The 21,125-nt window shown below is 39.5% G+C and overlaps 1 protein-coding gene and 1 long non-coding RNA gene across 13 annotated transcripts in view; one reads left to right on the top strand and one right to left on the bottom strand.

Annotated features, from left to right (window-relative positions):
- LOC307024867 overlaps window positions 1–16,338 on the top strand; it is a 137,092-nt gene extending 120,754 nt beyond the window's left edge. For both annotated transcript variants that reach the window (XR_013804011.1, XR_013804012.1), the window contains one exon: window positions 16,203–16,338. This is a non-coding gene — a long non-coding RNA (uncharacterized lncRNA). The remainder of the gene's footprint in view (window positions 1–16,202) is intronic.
- Window positions 14,223–21,125, bottom strand: part of LOC307024856 (calcium-activated potassium channel subunit alpha-1a-like) — a 78,454-nt gene continuing 71,551 nt past the window's right edge. For 10 of the 11 annotated variants that reach the window (XM_079659307.1, XM_079659301.1, XM_079659302.1 and 7 more), the window contains 2 exons: window positions 17,172–17,200; window positions 14,223–16,425 (listed from right to left, as the gene is read on the bottom strand). In XM_079659307.1, coding sequence (XP_079515433.1) covers window positions 16,274–16,425; window positions 17,172–17,200 — 181 coding nt within the window. In that variant the 3' untranslated portion in view covers window positions 14,223–16,273. The remainder of the gene's footprint in view (window positions 16,426–17,171; window positions 17,201–21,125) is intronic. The other variant, XM_079659305.1, reaches the window with a different exon arrangement.

Here is a 21,125-nt window from a genome sequence, read left to right on the forward strand (position 1 = left end):
GCTATTACCTGCTTGTTCTTGATTAATTTCCCGACATATTGAGCAATCTCCAGTCAGGAAAATGATCTACAGCTTCATTTCTTTCACTGCAACTTTGCTCGATGAGGGAAAAACAAATCACACGGAAACAAATGCGCCATTTAATAACAATAAACTCAAGCGCAGACTAGGCATGCAAATTCAAGATGTGATGTTGCAGTGTACTCTCGTCCACCTATGAGCATTACCAGACTTCCAGCCTCACTTGCCAGTATCTGGAAAGATATACAGTTTCAAATGTGTGTGTGTGACACGGTGTGCTTTGAAATAAATTCCTAATACACCAAGCTTTTGTGATTTGTGGTCTCAGAGCTGAGCATCTGAGATGTAGTCAAATATGTTTTTAGTTGTGCCAAGATGTTGCACCGCTTATTATATATCTCGGATTTCTGAAGCACCGTCGTTTATCAGGGAGATTTATCGGCAGATGGACTTCCAGATGTTTTGGGTATCTTTTGCAGCAAGAATGTTTTTTCCCCCAAGACAGACCACAACAGTGCTGTAGGCATTTTCATTTTTTAAGAAGAAACATATGCACAATATTGAATTTAAATACTCTGCCTTCTCCAGATACTGTGTCCTAATTAAGCTAAATCCATACAATTCAGTTGATGCTGTGAGGCGTCTGGCTTCCAGAAAGTATGTCTTTCTGCTTGCTTTTTGTCAAGATAATAAGGTTTATTTTGTTGCTTTAAAGGGTTAGTTTGCCCATTTTGTAAAACACATTTCTACGATAAGATACACTTTATTTTACTCGTGTTGTTGATATTTTGGACTCAACATAGAACAAAATGAAAGACAATAGCATATTCACACATGACTTACACTACATTTACACAGTTGCACATACATGTATACACAGATAACATACTGACACTTATACACAAGGCGAGGGGGAATTTAGCCACGCTGAGAGTTATTTGCCAGCGTTTTGAGATCTCAGCTGGGCTTCTGCTGTCATGGCTACAAAGCTCCCCTAACCTTAACAAAGTAATCGTTTGAACCCAAACCATGATCTTCCCCTTAACCTTACCAAGTATGGGCAAGAAAGAAATAACAATGTTTCCAAGGTGTATCTTATTTGATATTTCACAGAGAAAGAATACTACTAGGTTACAGCCTACCTCCTGCCACATCATACATTATGCAGATTTAACTCCTCAAATTAACCTTTAAAGTCAACCCTCTGAAATGATTTCGATTTCCGTACATTCCCATTAGTGCAAAGATGACAGCTCTTTAAGAAGTGCGAAGTTAAATAGTGCTTTACTTTAATAGGGTTGAGACCACTTGTAAAAATAGTCATATTCATGGGAATAAGTGAATGCATATTATATTAATAGACCTCTGAAGCAAATGAATCACTGCTAATGAGTGGGGAAAAAGCCATCTTTGTGCCTGACACTATTAAACTAAAGTTAACACCTGACCTCCGAGTCTGCTCTTAAATCGCTCGTCTATGAGGGAGGGAAAGGAAAGAAGAGAGCTACAGTATCACTTGACTTACTGTAGTTATGTTTGGCCTGTTGTACTATGTTTAGAGAAGTCAGTTTAAGAAAAAAATACATTCATGTTCTTGGGGAGGGATTTAATCATTTAGGAAGAAAAACAGAAACTGTTGTTTGTGTCTGGCTATACTGAAATAACCTTGGGAGTGGAGATAAGAAGCCACGGGGCCCCTGTTGTTGTCACTAACGAAACGTGACATTAGGACATTAGAGCTGTTTCAAGTCAGCGTGCATAAGAAATGTGTATTTGAACAACTGGCTCTTTCCATCATGTGCCTCGTGAACAAGCAGGAACAGGTTTGGCCCGGTGTTCATAGTGGATGTATCCATAAATTACCATCAGAGAGCCTGCTGCTGTTATTGTGCAGCTTCACCCTATTCGCATTGAGTTTCAGCTCATGCTCCACTCCTCTCTCCCCTCATATCTCAGCCGCGACTTTGTCATGCAGCCAAGCACGTAATATGCTCTGAGCTCTGTATCATGTCCAATTATAATTAGCTTTGTCAGGCCTGAGCCCTACAACCCTCATGCAGATAATATGATAATATGTCTTCATAACCAAGTGACCTTACATGTGCAATATTTCTCTCCTTCTTAAGATTGCGTGTCAATAAAGTAATGGACTCTGGGAGGCGATGGCAGGGGAAGATTTAGATGATTGGGCTCTCAGGTGCAGTGATGTATAACCGTTATTATTCGACCTCCAGTTGTATACACAGCTGGGCGCAGCATGGTGGTGGCTAGGGAGAGAGTCAGGCTTTCAAGGGAGGCCTTTGTTAATAAGCCTTTAATCCTTCGTTAAAGCCCGCCGCCAAGGGATACTTCCTCATTTGCACTCTGTACATAGAGATTTTGAGTTGAATAACACGTTTTTTTATGAAAGGGCTGCACTGTCATGAATGTGAAATGATGGATGATACCAGTCCAGTGGTTATTTTGGATTTCAATGGGTGACAACTAGGGCAGAAAAGTGAGCTTGTTAGTGAATCAATTAGTCAATGGACTGATAATGAATGGAAATCTTGTTTTTTAACATATGGCCAGGGACTACAAACACTAATTCTATGCTAAACTTTTTGACTGTTGAACAACAAACGTGGGCATTTTTTCTAAAGGTAAATCAACAATTTGGACAATCAATTAATTGTATATGTAATTTATAAATGTAAAAGTACCAAACCCAAAGTACCAAAATATTTAAGACTGCTGGTTAAGAAGAACAAGCAATATGAGGACATGAGCTTAAAATATGCAACTCCTAAAAACATCTGATGGGCATTTTCTCTTTTATACAATAAAAAAAAAAAATACATCCTAAAAATTGCTGATAAAGTAAGTGATTATGACAACAATCATTTGTTGCATTCATAAACCCTTCATACTGGTAAGCACGTCTTTGTCATGAGTCATTTGCACTTAGGATCTGAATCCAGCTCATGGGCACGGACGGGTGCAGCCATGCAGATGTTTTGTGTTTTGGGTAGTAGCAGAGGTCAGCTAAAACACCAAACACATTGACATATATGTAATAGCTGTGTGATTCCTGTGCACTGTTGCACCTCGCCCTGCTGTTCTCACCCCGTGGTTGATAGAAACAACCGGACAAGAGAGGCTCCTTTAGAGAGAGACGACAGTGAATTCCTGACAGGCCAGGGTTTCACTAACACTGACGCAACGTAATGAGGGAGCCAGAGGTGAGGCCTATCTCTGCATGTCTGTGTGTATTTCCCTGAGTGATTGATGTGTTCCAGTCAAATGAAGCAGTGGGCTGAGTGATATGACACTTTTCTCGCTGTGACACGCGTGTTCGCAGCTAACGGTTATTGGTGTTGATGGGCCCCACTCCACTCAGCCAGCCAGGCACAGTTATTTTGATCCCTTGTTCTTTTATTTCTGCCCCCCCTCTTCCCTGTTTTCTGTCTCCTTGCCACATCAAATCAGAGTTTAGAGATGGAGGCAGGACCCTCAGGTACTAGCTTATTAAGCATCAGGAGCTGAGACAAGATGAAAGTAATAATGGGGACCAGACAGCTGGGTGGGCACCTAACATCTCAGGTGACATTTGAATTTTTTCTGATGAGGGGGACCCATGACGGAGCTTATATGGCTTCAAAATATATAACTGTCTGTTATATCAAATTTTCGGATGGGAAGTTAGTCCTTTACTTTCATTAAGCAATGCATTTTGGTATATTTGGCTGAGGAATGTTACAAATGTTTCCATTTGGAAAAGCTACTTTCTCACTATCTGTATCTTGCTATAAACTGAAATCCCCACTCTCATGTAATTAAACTGATTATTTGTGTAAAATAGTAATGAATTAAATAAACATAAATCCTGTCAATATCCTAAAAGGCAAAAACAGACGTTTTCCAATTGCAATTACAACTTTATTAAACAGAGAACAGCTCCTTATAGTCACATTAGAGAGACAGGAACAAGCATATATTTGGCTTTTTTAGCCACACTTGCACTGGGCTAACTTTGATTGTTTGTATTACTTCAACAGGTTAAACATATTAAAATCCAATCGAGACTTATCAGTTAATTGATTTAATGTACAATTCTACGCAAGAGCTAGTGTGGAAATGAGCTAAAGGCATCTTTCCAAGCTGTTATCTGGTTGTCTTAACTCAAAACATTTCCGACATCAGATGCCCTTTCTTGCATTCCAGCAACCATGAATCAAAGAGCGATACACTCTAATGCTTTAATGACTAGTAATTGGATTAAAATGATTCCAGATTGATCTGATTCTGAAATTACTGTTGCCTTAGCGGGAGCTGTGGTGAAATGTCTGGGAACGCTCAAGTCTTTAATTTTGTATCCCTGGTAGATGTGGGCGAGCGTTCCAGTGGTCACAAGATGGTCGCCATCAAACACTATCCACTTCTGGTCTCTGTGACAGCCCTCATTATTGGAGGCCAGCGAATAGTTACCAACTGATAAAAGCATATCACACAGCAGAGGAAATTGAATTCTGGAGGACATAAATTGTGACTGCGAGAGTTCATAGTCAGAAGCTAATTTAGGGAAGATTAAATTAATTTCGGTGACATCCATTCTATCTTGACGAAGTCGGTACATAACATAATGTAGCTCTGTTGCCTTGAGATAAGAGGATAGTCATTTTAGACTGGGCAAAGCAGTAGCTGAGGATCAAGCCCTAATCCCATTGCTGCAACCTTTTTTACAGAACGTCATGGAGGATACAGAGTGTCTGACAACCATTATTCAGTAAGGGGATTTTAAAAGTCTTTCAGTTTAGTGTGATAATTTAATTGACTGCTGACCCAAAGCCTCAGGACACAACTTGCCTTCATATAACGCCAGCTCAGTTTTCATGTTCAGTCATATTTCTTATTTTGTCTCACATGAACAGATGTTTATGTATTATTTTTCAAGGAATCAAGTCACTTTCTAGCTGAGGCTTTAACTTTTGATCCTGATTTGATCTATGAATCTCTTGAATAGAAACAATTGGATCCATGAGTTCTATGTTTGGTTTGAAACTGCATCAATAACATTGTTTGGGCCATTTGGAGCAGAAAAAAAAACAAAACGATATAAACACAATTTACAATTTGTATCTAAAGTCAACCACCACAATTATTTTTAAACATAAAAGATAATCATCCTCAGTCTTACTCTTTATAACATAAAACCCATCTTGCATTAATATTCGTAGCTTTTAGTTTGCCTTCATACCTCCACTGAGTGAAATATGGCCTTTTCTCTCAAGACACAGTCCTTGTGGTTGAGCTGTCTAAATGGCTAATGAATTACAGATGAACATTGACGCAAATTAATCTCCCAGAAGTCCCTTGGTTATATAGCAACCATTTAAAAACTTTAATCAATAACACTGAAGTCGAAAGCGTGCAGGAGCCGCTCTTGTTTGGTCACAATAAACAGAACGCATAGTGCAGACTCCTCTAAATCATGGTCACACAGTCAAGCTAAATCACTGGAAGTGGAAAAGAAATGTGTGCATAAGTTTATCAGATGTGTCTCCATGTTTCCTTCGGGAGCAGGGAAATATCAGCAATGACAACAGTGGAAATTAATGATTTACAATGTAAACTAATCCTTCAGTTCACTCAGATAAGTTGTGTTGGGTACATGAACATTATATAAACATATATATGTTATACCTCACATGTCATAAAAAGGGTTTTAGTAAAATAAATGAAGATTAGAATATGTATTGAATGAACACTGATGCTAACATACAGTATATACTATATATAGTGCCCAAATTGCTTCCATGCTCTCATGCTGATGCCTCTTTAATTGTCTGCAGACGCCCATGCATTTCAGACAGGAGTGCTCTTTTCTCTTCTTACTGACACAATAACATTTTCTCACCCTCCTCCTCCTCCTCATCCTTTTCCTCATGAATCTGGCCCTGATCCTTCTCTCCACCTCAGACAGATGATGTGTAGATGCGAGCCCTGCCTATCCCTCATCCATCTCTTCCTCCCTCTCTCCCTTTCCTGCACTCCATCCTTCAGAACTGTAACCTACGGTCGCCAGCTGTGCAGGGAGCCCCAGAGTGTATTTACATTGAGCTGCACTTTATCACACACAGCTGCACAGCTGCCAACTTTACTCGGGGCGTTTTCCAGTCTCCCTGCCTCTGGCCATGTTTTTTTTTGTGCCGGTGAGATCCTGCGTTGCTGCTTCATGCTCCTTTCTCCCCAGCTGCTGCCCTGCTGGAGTCAGTGTGGTGAACTGTTAATGGCCTGTAGAGCACACAGCGGTGCCCAGCCACTGCCACTGGGCTGGCTTACAGCACGCCCTCCAGTGAAAACACACAACTCAAACAAACAGTGAATCACATTTCTCTTTTTGTCTTCCAACGTTCCCCTCATAACAACGACGTATCATATTTTTGGTTCTTCTCTCTGCTGGCCTCTTGGTCATATTTTGATATAGCTTTTAAATATCTCCCCCATGATTGTCCCGGTAAGTGCATAAATCTGTCCTGGGACTGCAGGGGGCCTTGTGATGAGCTGCCTCCTTCCCCGCCGACCTCTTGTCCCCGGGCGGACGGAGTGGAATACATTTCCCCCTCTGTCTCTGTCTTATAAGGTCCCCAGTGTCCTAACAGCCTATCAGGATGGAGAGATCTCCACCCCCTCCCCCTTCTTAGCATATCAGAAGGCATACATCTTCCGCTGGAGCAGACCTTTATGCAGAGTGACAGCTCCTCACACTTCAGTGTTCGGATCACCTCAAGTAGCTCAGATATCGGAAAAAATGAGCACACTTCCCACCACGATGACCAAATGTAGATTGACTGAGGGTATCCGCAGGCCGCGGCACCCCGATCCTGCTCTCCTGACAGAACAGGCCTGCTGGTAACTCTCTTCATAAGAGAGAGCGGAGTCTGGAGACACATCACAGGGGAAAGCTGGCTGCAGACATAAGAGGGGAGGGGGAGGGGGAGGAGGGGGGGGTCGGGTGGTGGTGTGGAGCGAACACTTTGAAGCCATTGGAGGTGATGTCAAGTTTGCTTATACTCAAGGATAGTGTTTGAATATGCTGGCCACTAATATGGCACCAGTATCTCTGTCCTCATCTCTGTTTTCTGTCACTATGTACAATCTGGGCTCGTCTCCTCGGCTCCTGACAATGTCTTTTCACATCATGTTATTGCACACTCGGAGCTGCAGTCAGCAAGCCGTCACTCAGCTTCTTTGTTTGAAAGTCAGGCCCGTTTTGGTCGTTAATGTTCTCGGTGCCTGCATAAAAGTGTTTGGAATGACTCTATCTGCTTCCCAATCAGGAAACCATTGGCAGTGGAGCTGGAATATTACTCACTACACCCGGATGTACTTAAATTCTCCACCATATGACAAGGGGAATTTTGGTGTGAAGAAATTTAAATTATGACATAACCTGCTGCTCGGGAGTTCTCTTAATGCAATAGAATCAAAAATACCTATAATGTACACATCAGCACAATCTACCAATGTATTCTTCCTGCCTCAGGCAAAAACACACTCAACCACCAATTTTCCTGAGCATGCAAATATATTGTATTCCCCTTGGGGTTGTTTTTTTTTTGGTGTGTTTGTAAAAGGTTGGCTCACCCTGAAACCCTGCTGGAAAGGAGCCTACAAATAATTTTTCACAGTTCTTGTAATTGCAAAGTTTATGTTAAAGTCATGGCTCAGCAGCATACTTTGCTCAGCCTGTGATCCCTTTAAAGAGTACTCAATCTGTCTGTCTAGACATTGTCTCGAGGCAGAAACATATTTTGAAGGTCAGACAAAAAAAATTGTTAATATCCTGTCTTTTTATAACGTGAAACTGAGAAGCTTTAGGACACTGGTAATGGATTGCTTTCATGGATGCAATTTCATAGAATTAAGGTAGTCAAATGTAATTTTTATTTAAAAACAGGACACTTTTTTCATACAAAGCACCACCCTTTTGCCTCTTACAATGTGTATCCACCACCTCAAAAGCAAAACACAACAACAGCTGTCTAGCAGAAAGCGCTGATATTCAATTTGGAGTATTTCAACCATTTTTGAGTCCATTCCTTCGCGTGTTCATAGAGGATAAAATCAGACACTGCTTTATGGCCACGGAGCAATCAGAAACAGCCCTCCAGTGTCTTCAGCTGACTCTTCTGGCCCTGTCAAGTCCTCCTTCAATCTGGGAGTCTGAGCAGTCGCGTGGAGGTTGACATGATTGCCTTTAAGCAGCCCCTCTTAGCCAGTGACACACAGCTGCAGCCAGGCACCTCCTCTGACAGTAAGAGCACCATGATGGATTGCCTTGCCAAAACTGCTGATCAAAGAAGGTCAAAGTTCAGATGTGTTTCTGGCTGCGCTAGGCATGTGCAATCACCAGAGATGGCTATTCCTCAAACATCCGAGCGTACGGCTGAATTTTTATTTCGCTGTCTGATTTTGCTGCAGAGTAATTATGTCATCAATTATCGGGATTTTATCAGATATAATAAAAGCTTATGTGTCAAGAATATTTGAGTTTATCGATCCAGTGGGTTCAACTGAGCTTCACACTTATAATAATATACAAGCTTCATCTTTGACGCTTTGCCAATATTATAGCAAATACGGCTTACTCTTTGACCAGTTTTTATGCACACATTAATAAACATAAAATGTCATCTTTGGGCTGCAGAAGCACTCTGCCGAAAAGAGCAGACATTTAAAAGTTTCTGACATGTGTCGCGCTACCATTGAGACACTGCCACTGACGTGGGTGGAGCTGACAGCGTCCCAGCCACTGAAGATGGCTCTGGGACATACCAAGTTTGGTAAGTGTCAGCTCTCATTGTTGTCAGGATACAACCTAAGTGTCTCAAACAGCCTCATTAAAAAGGGGAATAGAAAACAGTTTTTGGGAGGAGTGATGGAAAAATGTTACTTAGTTGGGTGAAACATTCCTGATCCTACACACTATTTAAATAAAGGAATATATTATCTTGTATTCATTAGTCATTTTAGTTGCATTTATTCTTGATACAGTGTATGGAGTATGGGCCAGATTTTGACAATAACTTAAAAGGGACCAACCATGTTGAAAAGTGGAAAGGGTGGTCACATGGTTACCAAATTATTTGTTTAACGGCAACAACAAAAAAAGAGCTAATGCCAGAAGTTCAGTTCTGATGTCATTAAAGTGTGGTTGGGGGTTTTACTGAACGCGTTCAATCATCCCACAAGCATTTTTTATACTGGCGCCCTAAATATAAAATAACTGTATATTTAAGTGTGTCTAATGCTTAATATATAATACACATGACCTAACAAGAGCAATTTCGCAATTTGTGGCTTGAATTCTTTAAGATAACTTGAGCCAGGAAGAAATGAAGCAGAGTCAAGCATCCCTATCTAAAGATCCTGGCTGGAGTGGATGACTTTTGCGGTTGAGGTGACTAAGGAGTCTTATTTCTAGGCCAGATTCACATTAGTGACATTTATCATTGAGAGGGAAGATGGTATAATTAGCTTGTCAGTCTACTTTAGGCTGAGCTGGCGCTCTTTGTGAAGAAGAATGGACTGCAAGCCCAAGGAGCTGACAGCCAGTCGATAATGTGGCAATTAATGTCATAAATAATTCTAAAGCCAATTATATTTAAATGGACCTCACCCTCTAAAACAGCACTTTATTTCCTATCACTTTATGATGTGTTCTGTATCAAACAGAGGGAGCAGATTTTCCTTCTTTATTTCTACATATGGCTGACATATGGTGAAGCCATAATGTGAGGCATAAAAATCAGAAGGGCCATGTAGGAGATTTATTTGTTGATTTAGTTTTCTGTTGACTTATGAATCCCTTCTTATTGCTGAAGCATCACCTGTGGTAAAAGGCAAATACAAAGTGTAAAATCACTTTTAATCAAAATGATATTGCCTCAATGTGGCTCGCTGTATAAAATGTCTGCAGCTCTTAAAGAATGTGAGTAATTTAATGGCAGTAGTGGTTAAATATATCAAATGCTCCCTGTGGCCTTGGGAGGGTCAAGCCCAGTGTGATATATAGAGAAGACTGTGATGGCTGAAGGTCGTGTCAGCTTCTTCTGCATAATGCATGAATCCTGTAACTCTCTCTGACTCCAATCTTCTGAACCTGAACCTTGGGATGAAAATTTTACTAAGTAAATCAGCGAGCATGCTGGCATTTCTATTAACCTCCACTGTGGAGCTGACACAAACATGAATCACAGTAAATAATATCTTGCAAATTGTAAATCATGTTTACAACTTGTGCTGAGAAGTGATGCTATTGGATACTGCCATCTGTTTGCTGTTGCTAATTTATTTGAACAGAAGAAAAAGCGAGTGTATTTTAATGTGGACAAATTACAAATTAGCATAACAATAACAGGAAAGCACTGATTTCTGATGCTTAACCAAATGACATTTACTTCATTTATTTCTTAAACCAACCTATAAAAGACATTTGAACAACATCCACATATTTTATGTTATGTTCTATCAAAGGAGCAATATTCTGTTATTATGCAGGTGGTATTTTGCTTTTGATGGGTGGTATTTCCCACTTCAAAGATGAAAATAGCCACAAGCTTCGATTTATGCACGCATGGAGTGAAACAAAAGAAAAGGAATTGTTGACCTTTACAGGGAACATAAAGGGTCAGTGCGGCAACTGTGCCTTACGGGCAAATTGCCTCCCAGTGCTGGCGGTCTGTCCTCAAAACTGGGATGAAATTCTTATCTTTTGCCATTTATTTTCTGTTTTAATGCTAAATGTGGAGGGGCATGATGTTTTTCTCTGTGTTTAGGTCACCTCACAGCAGCTTGAAATACAACAGAAGCCACAGTGGCTGATACTTTAACAGCAAAGTTTTAAATTTAAATTGGATTCATAAAAATATTGAATTGGCTGCGGTGAGAATCTTTACTCTCCTTCAGACACTGCGTGCAAGTCTCCTAGCTCTCCTGCCCCCCTTCCTTTCTGTATCAAAGGGTAACCTAATGCAAAATGTATATGGCCCTTGGCACAAAAGATGGTGGTGCAGCTCTGTACAGGAAGATCTGTGTGCTAAAAGCTTGAAACATCTGTGTAAACACATGGCCTTTTTCCAACCATGTAGTCAATGTTCTCATAGCCTTAAGATAGATGTCCAAGGCAATATACCTTGCCCTGGGGCCATACTGGAATGGCTTTGAACATCTGAAAAACCTTGAGCTTCAAGCAATATCCACTCTCAATATTCCAGCTTGACAGAATAGCATAGAAGAATTCAACCTATGGCTTTTATTTGACTCCTTTGTTGATCTTAGCATGGGATCGATTGAGCAGTGGAAATGTTTTAGAAATGATAAGGATACAGGATTTGTATGATGCAGTGTACGATATTACGGGGTTATCTATTGCCAGATTATTTTAAAATGTAAGGGGTTTTCTTTATAGAACAGTGTTTGGAAAGAAGAAGACAAACAGAACAAAACAGAGAATACCTTCTGCCTTTGTAGTTGTTCTTTAATTCTGTTAATAGCCCAAGGTAAAGATTTATCTGCTCTTGTCAATTTACCTCAGCCTCAATATAAAGCACCAAGGTCACTTTTTCCTTGCCTGGCCCACAGGATTAAATTGTCATGTCACTCTAATAGGCAGCACAGGGAATCATTAGTCCAGCTCAGCTGCCTGACTGATAGGCATTTCGGTCCAATCATGGGAGTGTGCCGCCACAGGCCAGCCAGTATTGACACTGTGTCAGGACGGAGAGGGGACGCCTTAATCAGCCAGGACACTCTCAACATTGATTTGACAAGCTGTCGTAATGACCCCCTTGTTTTGGTAAAGGATCACTTTTCATCCCGGCTGGCATTGATGCACTTGGAGTGTTGCATTGTCATGGAAACTATTATCACCAGCCAAGCCTGTGCAGCTGGACAAGAGATGTGTTCAGAGTGGGCTATGGATTTGTGTGTATGTGTGTTTACTTGTAACTACCGGTACATGTAGTTAATGTAGCTTGAAGAAAGGTCACTCAACAAATGTTAACTTTTGAGCATCAGCAGACTGAGAGGACCTTTAGAGAGAACTACCAATAGTATAATAAGGCTTTTTGGAAAACACAACATAATATATTATGTCTAAAATGATCAAGGTAAAGTATGTCGGAAAAACGAAATAATATAGTATGTCTGTCGTTTTTTTTTGAAATTTCAGAGTATGTCAAAAATCTCATAAAGAAATGACCTTATATACTATGTAGGAAAAAAAAGTTATAGTATGTCGAAAACTCAGAAAAATTATTATAATCTAGTATTCCGACAAAAAAGTAATAGTATCCTATTTAAAAAAAATCTGAAAGAAAAGCCAAAGTATAGTTTGTAACAAATATCAGGCGAGACAACATAGTATAGAATGCACAACATTTCTGAAATAAATGATCTTGCATAGTGTATCGAAAATATAAAAAGAAATGTCTTAGTATAGTATGCCTAAAATATCAGTAAAAAGATCATAATCCAGTATGTTGAAATAAAAGTTATTGCATACTATTTAAAAAAAATACTTTGACTATAGTCATAGTATACTATTTATAATCATTAAAATATAACAAAAATCGACATTGTATAGTATGTTGAAAATAACTGAATAAATGTCATAGTATAGAATAAAAAAATATCAGAAATAACGTCATAGTATAGTATGTCCAAAAACAGTGTTTGAATACTACGAAATTTAAATCACTGACTATTACCCTTCATTAAAAAATTCTATAATATTTCCTTGCAGTTGATATCTTTAGTAATCAGGTGGGATGTGTGTTTGTATCAAAAAGGTGACGGTGCCGCCGGCAGCAGGATCAGGAGAGCAGCCCTCTGTGAGGTGTTAGACTGTAAATATTATTGGCATGTTGACAGTCTCCCGCAGTGCCATGGTGTGTAAAATCGTTAACAGCCAACATGATGGGCCCCCTCCATACTCAAGGTGAGAAAGTGGAGAGTGTTTTTATCGCCATTATCCAGAGGGAGCTGTGCCGTGTCACATGATCAGAAAATGCCCTATGTCATCATTAAAGGAGAAGGCTTTATATATGAAAAATAGGTTTTTCCCATGAGCTATTTGAGTATGGGGCAGAGGTGGGAAGTAGTGGAGTACAAATACTTCGTCACTATACTTAAGTACATTTTTCTGGTATCACTCCACTACTTATATTTCTGATGTCTTTTTACTTTTACTTCTTACATTTTTAACACATACCTGTAGTTTTACTTCTTGCATTTTGCAAACAGGTTTGTTACTTTAGATTTAATCTGCGTTTGGTGGCGTGATCATTATTATTTAGAGTCATTGCGTGCCTATTGATTTGAACACGATCCGTGTATCCATCATTTCCTGGTCTTCTCTAAAGAAGAGGGACCAACGAAAACGTTGTCATGTTGCCGTTGTTCAGCATCGAAACATTCATTAGCTAACAATGACATTAATGTTCTATTAATATAAAGTGAGGTCAGTTACTCTTTAAAACTGTTGGTAGTTGTGGGTACTTTTTACTTAAAGTGGACCTATCATGCTATATTTGAATAAAATAGTGTAGGACCATAAGGCATATTTATACTTTTTATTTTTCAAAATACCAAACAGATCATGCATTTTAGCCATTCCTCATTTCGCTCAATTTAACACTGTCTTTGCATGGGCTGATTCTGTGAGAACAGCACCATCTACAGGCCTGGCATATGTACTATAGCGTCTCCAGCACTTTCGAACGGCAATGTCCGTGGCTGTCTCCTCCTGATTGGTGGAGTTGGCCCAATAGCCGTAGCGCCACTTCTGTGACGTCATAGAAGTGTTCAAATCTGGATCAGTCTGTATCAGATCCGTTGCAGCCCCTTTTTAAGAGATTTGGGTATGGAGGAAAATAGAGAGGGTTGTGTTTTCTGACACTTGGTGAGTTCCCTGGAACACCGGGGACACATATTCATGTATAAAAGACGTACAAAAGTGCATTTTGCATGATAGGTCACCTTTAAGTACATTTCCAAGCCCATACTTCTTTACTTTTACTTGAGTAAAGAAGTTTAGTCAGTACTTCTACTTTTACCAGAGTATTTTTAAACACGAGTATCTGTACTTCTACTTGAGTAAAGGATGTGTGTACTTTTGCTATCTCTGGTATAGGGCGAATAAATAACATGACACCACGTAGAACACAATACATCAGCTTTTAATTTGTGAAAATACAAAATGAAATCATGTACAATTTTATGTACAAGCCTATTTGTACAAGACAATAAACTGTAATCATTATTGGGTGTTATGACAGTCAGAAATATCAACTTAGCACTGTCATTGTATCCACAAGTCAGTGTGCTAAAAAGAAATTGACAAAATAATACAAACTAGACTGCAATGTTGAATGTCTCTCCACCCCACAGGTACTGTCAAACAAGAACACACTAGAAAGAAATATTTTTACATTAAGCTTTACAGATTTCTTTGAAAAGAACATAAAATGAATTGCTATCAGGCGCTGCTATTGATGATGGATAATTTAAAAATAGTTTTAAGACTTCAAATTATTTACTACAGTTATCTCCAGGGAATTACAGAGACGTATTAAGAATTTCAAACACTACATAAAAAAAAAACTCAGCAAAGAGAAAGGTACATTTCTCAGTTTCGTGACAATAATACATTGAGATTGAATTTCGAAGCCTCTTTTCGCAGTAGTGGGTCTTCTGGAGTCCTCCGTTGGCTTCAGCACTGCCCGGCACATTACTGGCACTGAGGGATGGCTTTTCTCTGTGCCACTAAAACATTTGATAAACTCTTTGCACATCCAACATGAATCTTAGCCTAGACTACAATGCATCCTGTGGATTGAGCTTGGGAAGTTTTTACCTTTCTTTCCCTTTCATTGATTTTGTATTAAAGTGACAACAGTGCCAATATAGCTGTGTTTTACAATTGAAATAAGACAAGACAAGATTAATAAACACCCTAAGCTCTCAACACGTGCTTGTACAAAATGAAACAAATGGATCTGTGCTTCATTTTATGAAAATATCAGATATGTAATTGATCCCCAACATCAATCGGAACACTCATATAGCCAAATAAATTATGTATGATAGAGCTGTTTTTTTTTTAATGCATCTACAGAAAGCATGACCATGTCGGATTTTGGCATTAAGATTGGTCATGGAGGACATAAGCACTGAATGGCCTCCAAGACAATCCTGTGTCAGGCAGTGCTTACTGCCAAAGGAGGACTTAAAGATGCCCACTGCGATATGAGGCTTTATCATCTACAGACTTATGGTGTCATGCTTTACCATAGTATTTAGCTTTTTTTCCCTAAAGTAAGTTAATATCTCTGTCACTGTATTATAAACGGTCTGAGATTTTTGGTTATATTCTAATGTCAACAAAACAGCTCTATCATATTTGGCGATAGTTAAAAAAAAAGAAAAGAAAAAGATAGAAGATTTACCCCTGAAGAAACCTTGCAGATACTTAAAAAGCTTTACATACGATTTCTGGGTTTTGGACATTGCAACCAAACAGCGACATGAAAACAGTTATGACAAACGACTCAAAAATGCAAAGATAAGACGTATATAAATGGATAGAGATAAGGCTGGAGCCAAATGCCATTTACACATGGACACTGGCCATCTTAACTGTCACAAATGTTGTGAATTAGCTCCAAATGGCAAAAGAATCACTGAGAGTCAGTCACTAACAATGCCATTGTGGTGGGATTGCAGCTGGATGTAAAATACACATTTGAACATACTGTAAAGAGAACTCTGCAACACTGGGTAAAGTCAATGCAGTAATAGTAGTTGTTCATCAACAGCTAAAAAGGCAACTTTTACAATTGCAAAACTTGATCCAGTTATAATAATCACCTCTTATAGTAGCAGAAGTCGTTTTTACATTGCTGTTCCCTTCGAATGACCCTCATTCCCCAAAATGGAACAAAAAAAGTAATGGAGTCTGGTCACCACTAAAGATTAGCTGTGCAAGCTAATGGTTGAGTAGTGGTGGCGGCATTTGACTGCGATGATTGTCTTGATGTGTATGATTCTAAATCTGATCGTACAATAAGCTGCAGGGGTGAATGAGGGAAGCGATTTGTGTTCGTCTCACCTAAACTCAACTGATATTTTATTTGCAGATGAGAAGATGAACTGAGTCTGACTCCCACACGATGAGTCGAGCGTCCAGATGTCAGCGCAGGGCCAGATCTCAGCACTCGTCCTCCGCTTCTCTGATGGGTGGAATCAAGCTGCTTGTGGATTTAAACTGAATTACTTGGTTGATGGATAGCGTATTCACAGGCTTGATCTGTATGGTCCTCAGGTGGGTATCCTCCGGCTCATCTGTAAACCATGTCTTTTCTGAGGAAAAACAAAATCATATAGGGACAGTCAATGCTTCATAGACTACAATTTCAGTTCTTGTTCATGTGCACAAACAATGTATAATCAAATAACTTCTTGTTTTCATTGAGTTTTGGAAATTTGGCCTGATAAAAATATGCTTTTAGATTTATTTTAATGACGTCCCATTGTCCCAGTTTCAACCTTTTCAAACATTTTGTATCATAGTGCCTTTGAAGCATGCTTTTTGGTTGGGTCAGCAGACATGCAGGTCACCCGTTAAATACAATATGTTTTCAAACTTCACTGTACCACAATATGAGTTAATACTTTTCATTTACATTTCATACTGGCAAGGTTTTTATCTTTTTGACGGGCTTCAGGCTTTTGGCTTGATGCAACTTTCTTTTTGTTATAGGAGGAAATGAATATGGCATAATTTATCGCTGGTGATTCATCCACTTGGCAAGTCCATGGTCATGCATTTTCATCAACATGACTTAAGGCATTGGTGCTACAGTACGTAAACACATGTGCAAGTAGTTGCCAATAATAAAACATCAAACCATTCAATTGCAACCACACATTCTGCAGTCCAACTGCTACAGTGAGATGTACTGCTTAGGGTATAGCCATGCGGTCCTGATGCAGTCATTTGGAAACACTAAACTACTTGGCTTTCTGTCAGAGGGCAAAATGTCAGCAAGGACATAACCGTGTTCAATGCATTATTTAACATCATGCATAATCATTCACTTCCATACCTTGGCCCACTCTACTCATCCTTGTTGCACTTTGAAAAAAGAAAGTAGTACACCTAATGTAAGCTAAAGGGAAAATGCTAATATGAACATTAATAACAGATACTGCACAGGGGTGTAAAAACAGCAGATGCTCTCATTATATATGGATGAGGAGAAGGTTAAACCGTAGGGGAGACCAACAACTAACACAATATATATATTAGAAAATATTTTAGTTAGAATCTAGCTGCTGTAGCATGTCAAGTATTTAGTCAGCCACCAATTGTGCAAGTTGTCCCACTTAAAAAGATTAGAGAGGCCTGTAATTTTCATCCTTGGTATACCTCAACTATGAGAGACAAAATGAGAAAGAAAAAAAATCCAGAAAATCACATTGTCTGATTTTTAAAGAATTTATTTACAAATGATGGTGGAAAATAAGTATTTGGTCAATATCAAAAGTTCATCTCAATACTTTGTTATATACCCTTTGTTGGCAATGACAGAGGTCAAACGTTTTCTGTAAGTCTTCACAAGGTTTTCACACACTGTTGCTGGTATTTTGGTCCATTCCTCCATGCAGATCTCCTCTAGAGCAGTGATGTTTTGGGGCTGTCGCTGGGCAACACGGACTTTCAACTCCCTCCAAAGATTTTCTATGGGGTTGAGATCTGGAGACTGGCTAGGCCACTCCAGGACCTTGAAATGCTTCAGACGAAGCCACTCCTTTGTTGCCCGGGCGGTGTGTTTGGGATCATTGTCATGCTGAAAGACCCAGCCACGTTTCATCTTCTACTAGGGCATTGCGTTCCAAGAATGCAGGGTTGTTGGTTGTTCCTAGAGTCTCTAAAAGTACAATGGGAGCCAGAGCCTTTTCTTATCAAGCTCCACATTTGTGGAATCAGCTTCCAGTTTGTGTTCGGGCGGCAGACATCCTATCCGTTTTTAAGAGTGCGCTTAAGACCTTCCTTTTTGATAAAGCTTATAGTTAGGGCTGATTAGATTCAGCCCCTAGTTTTGCTGATATAGGCTTAGTTTGTCGGGGGACATCTTACTTCTTCCTTCTCTCTGTCTATACCTGTGTACTCTCATGTTCCGATTAACCCAGCTTCCCCAAATGTCTTTCTTTTTGGTGTCTATATACGCCGGGATCCGGAGTCATGGATGATCCTGCGGTCCTGTGTCATGGATTGCGAGTCCTGGATCTTGAGACGTGGCTGCGGTCCTGGATCATAAGTCCTGGATGGATATCCTCGTGGATTCATCTTCTTATTATACACACATGCATTTCAAAACATTTGGACTACCTATGTTGCAAATGTATTATCTTTTCAATTTACACACGGCATCTATTGCACGTCTGTCCGTCCTGGGAGAGGGATCCCTCCTCTGTTGCTCTCCCTGAGGTTTCTCCCATTTTTCCCTTTAAACTGTGGGGTTTTCTCTGGAAGTTTTTCCTTGTACGATGTGAGGGTCTAAGGACAGAGGGTGTCGTATTGTCATACTGATATTCTGTACAAACTGTGAAGTCCACTGAGACAAATGTAACATTTGTGATATTGGGCTATATAAATAAACATTGATTGATTGATTGATTGATCTTCAATGCCCTTGCTGATGGAAGGAGGTTGTCACTCAAAATCTCACGATACATGGCCCCATTCATTCTTTCCTTTACACGGATCAGTCGTCCTGGTCCCTTTGCAGAAAAACAGCCCCAAAGCATGATGTTTCCACCCCCATGTTTCACAGTAGGTATGGTGTTCTTTGGATGCAACTCAGCATTCTTTCTCCTCCAAACACGTCTAGTTGAGTTTTTACCAAAAAGTTATATTTTGGTTTCATCTGAACATATGACATTCTCCCAATCCTCTTCTGGATCATCTAAATGCTCTCTAGCAAACTTCAGACGGGCCTGGACATGTACTGGCTTAAGCAGGGGGACACGTCTGGCACTGCAGGATTTGAGTCCCTGGCGGCGTAGTGTGTTACTGATGGTAGCCTTTGTTACTTTGGTCCCAGCTCTCTGCAGGTCATTGACTAGGTCCCCCCGTGTGGTTCTGGGATTTTTGCTCACCGTTCTTGTGATCATTTTGACCCCACGGGGTGAGATCTTGCGTGGAGCCCCAGATCGAGGGAGATTATCAGTGGTCTTGTATGTCTTCCATTTTCTAATAATTGCTCCCACAGTTGATTTCTTCACACCAAGCTGCTTACCTATTGCAGATTCAATCTTCCCAGCCTGGTGCAGGTATACAATTTAGTTTCTGGTGTCCTTTGACAGCTCTTTGGTCTTGGCCATAGTAGAGTTTGGAGTGTGACTGTTTGAGGTTGTGGACAGGTGTCTTTTATACTGATAACGAGTTCAAACAGGTGCCATTAATACAGTTAACAAGTGGAGGACAGAGGAGGCTCTTAAAGAAGAAGTTACAGGTCTGTGAGAGCCAGAAATCTTGTTTGTTTGTAGGTGACCAAATACTTATTTTACCGAGGAATTTACCAATTAATTCATTAAAAATCCTACAATGTGATTTCCTGGATTCTTTCCCCCCATTCTGTCTCTCATAGTTGAAGTGTACCTAGGATGAAAATTACAGGCCTCATCTTTTTAAGTGGGAGAACTTGCACAATTGGTGGCTGACTAAATACTTTTTTGCCCCACTGTATCAAGCAGCCATATTGTATCCATGCTTGTTGCCAAAGCAATTGGAAGGATGCCCATGTTGTTGTCATTCAGGACCCAAATGAGCAGCATGCAGCTAACAAACCACATTTGTTATATTTTATTAGCACAAAATAACTTGCTGTAGAAATGAATTTATAATTGGTATTTCCGCAATGAAGCTCCAACGGGCAGGAGCTCCAACAAGCCGTTTAGGACAGAGAATGTACACATACTATACAGAGATGCTGTATGAGAAACCAATGTGAGTTTGGAAAATTGCACAATATAAATCTATTCTAGTAGACCTCAACAATCTAATTATGATCAGTAGAAATGGCCATGACATGGGACCTTTAACATTTGTTCATTCATTTTAAATGAACAGTAAAAAATATTGAAATGTGAATAATTTCCATAGAAATATTTTAGAAATAACTTAAACGCATACCTCAGAATCCTCTAAATGTGTTCATAGTAGAAAATCTTTAGATATTTGTAAAAGAAATACAAACAGATGGATTGTTGTTGTCACATAACGTAACCACTTTAGTGTTGTGGAAGCGTCTCCAAGCCGAGGCATTTCAGGTATGGTTGGCTGGGGACATACTATAATATGACTTTTTAAGTCCTAGCCTACCAAATGATGGCTATTATCACACTCAAATATTTGCTATACTAAACATTTAAGGCATTTCATTTTAGGACACTATAGTATGACATTGTTTGACATGCTTCACTTTTTGCCATTTTTATGGCGTACGACACTGTTGATGCAATTTGGTTTGCGAATCTTTGACCCTCATCAGGCATTAGGGCAGTTGTAGCCAAATGTAATAACACTTGAGGTTGCTTAAATGATTTAATAAACAACATTTTGTAACTACAAATATCTTAATGTATCATAATTAATAATTCATGGTGGCAAATAACATTAAGTGTAGCATTTGAATGTCAACGGAAATCAAAAGGCATTAAGAGGATGTGATGTTCAGTATAACATATAGCCTAATGTACTTCTTGAAGACGTATTACAAGTGCGATTCAAGTACAATGAGGTTCAGCTTCAATGTAACTATAGAAAACAAGTTTAGAACGAGCAAAATGTGTGTCTCAAAGTGTACCTTAAACAAATTGTTTATTCAGATTGCTTTTAACTGCAAAGCGCTTTTGGATTGGTTTCTAAGGCTGCTTTCACTACTGCATTTTTGTTAATTTGGTCTTGAGCAAGAGAAAAAAGATACATTGTTAAAAAGAAAAATCCCCTTGCTACTCAGGAATGACAGAATTACTCAGGTACTGCAGTTCTTGGC

This window comes from Notothenia rossii, assembly GCF_949606895.1.
Source record: "Notothenia rossii genome assembly, chromosome: 11".
Classification (NCBI taxonomy): domain Eukaryota; kingdom Metazoa; phylum Chordata; class Actinopteri; order Perciformes; family Nototheniidae; genus Notothenia; species Notothenia rossii.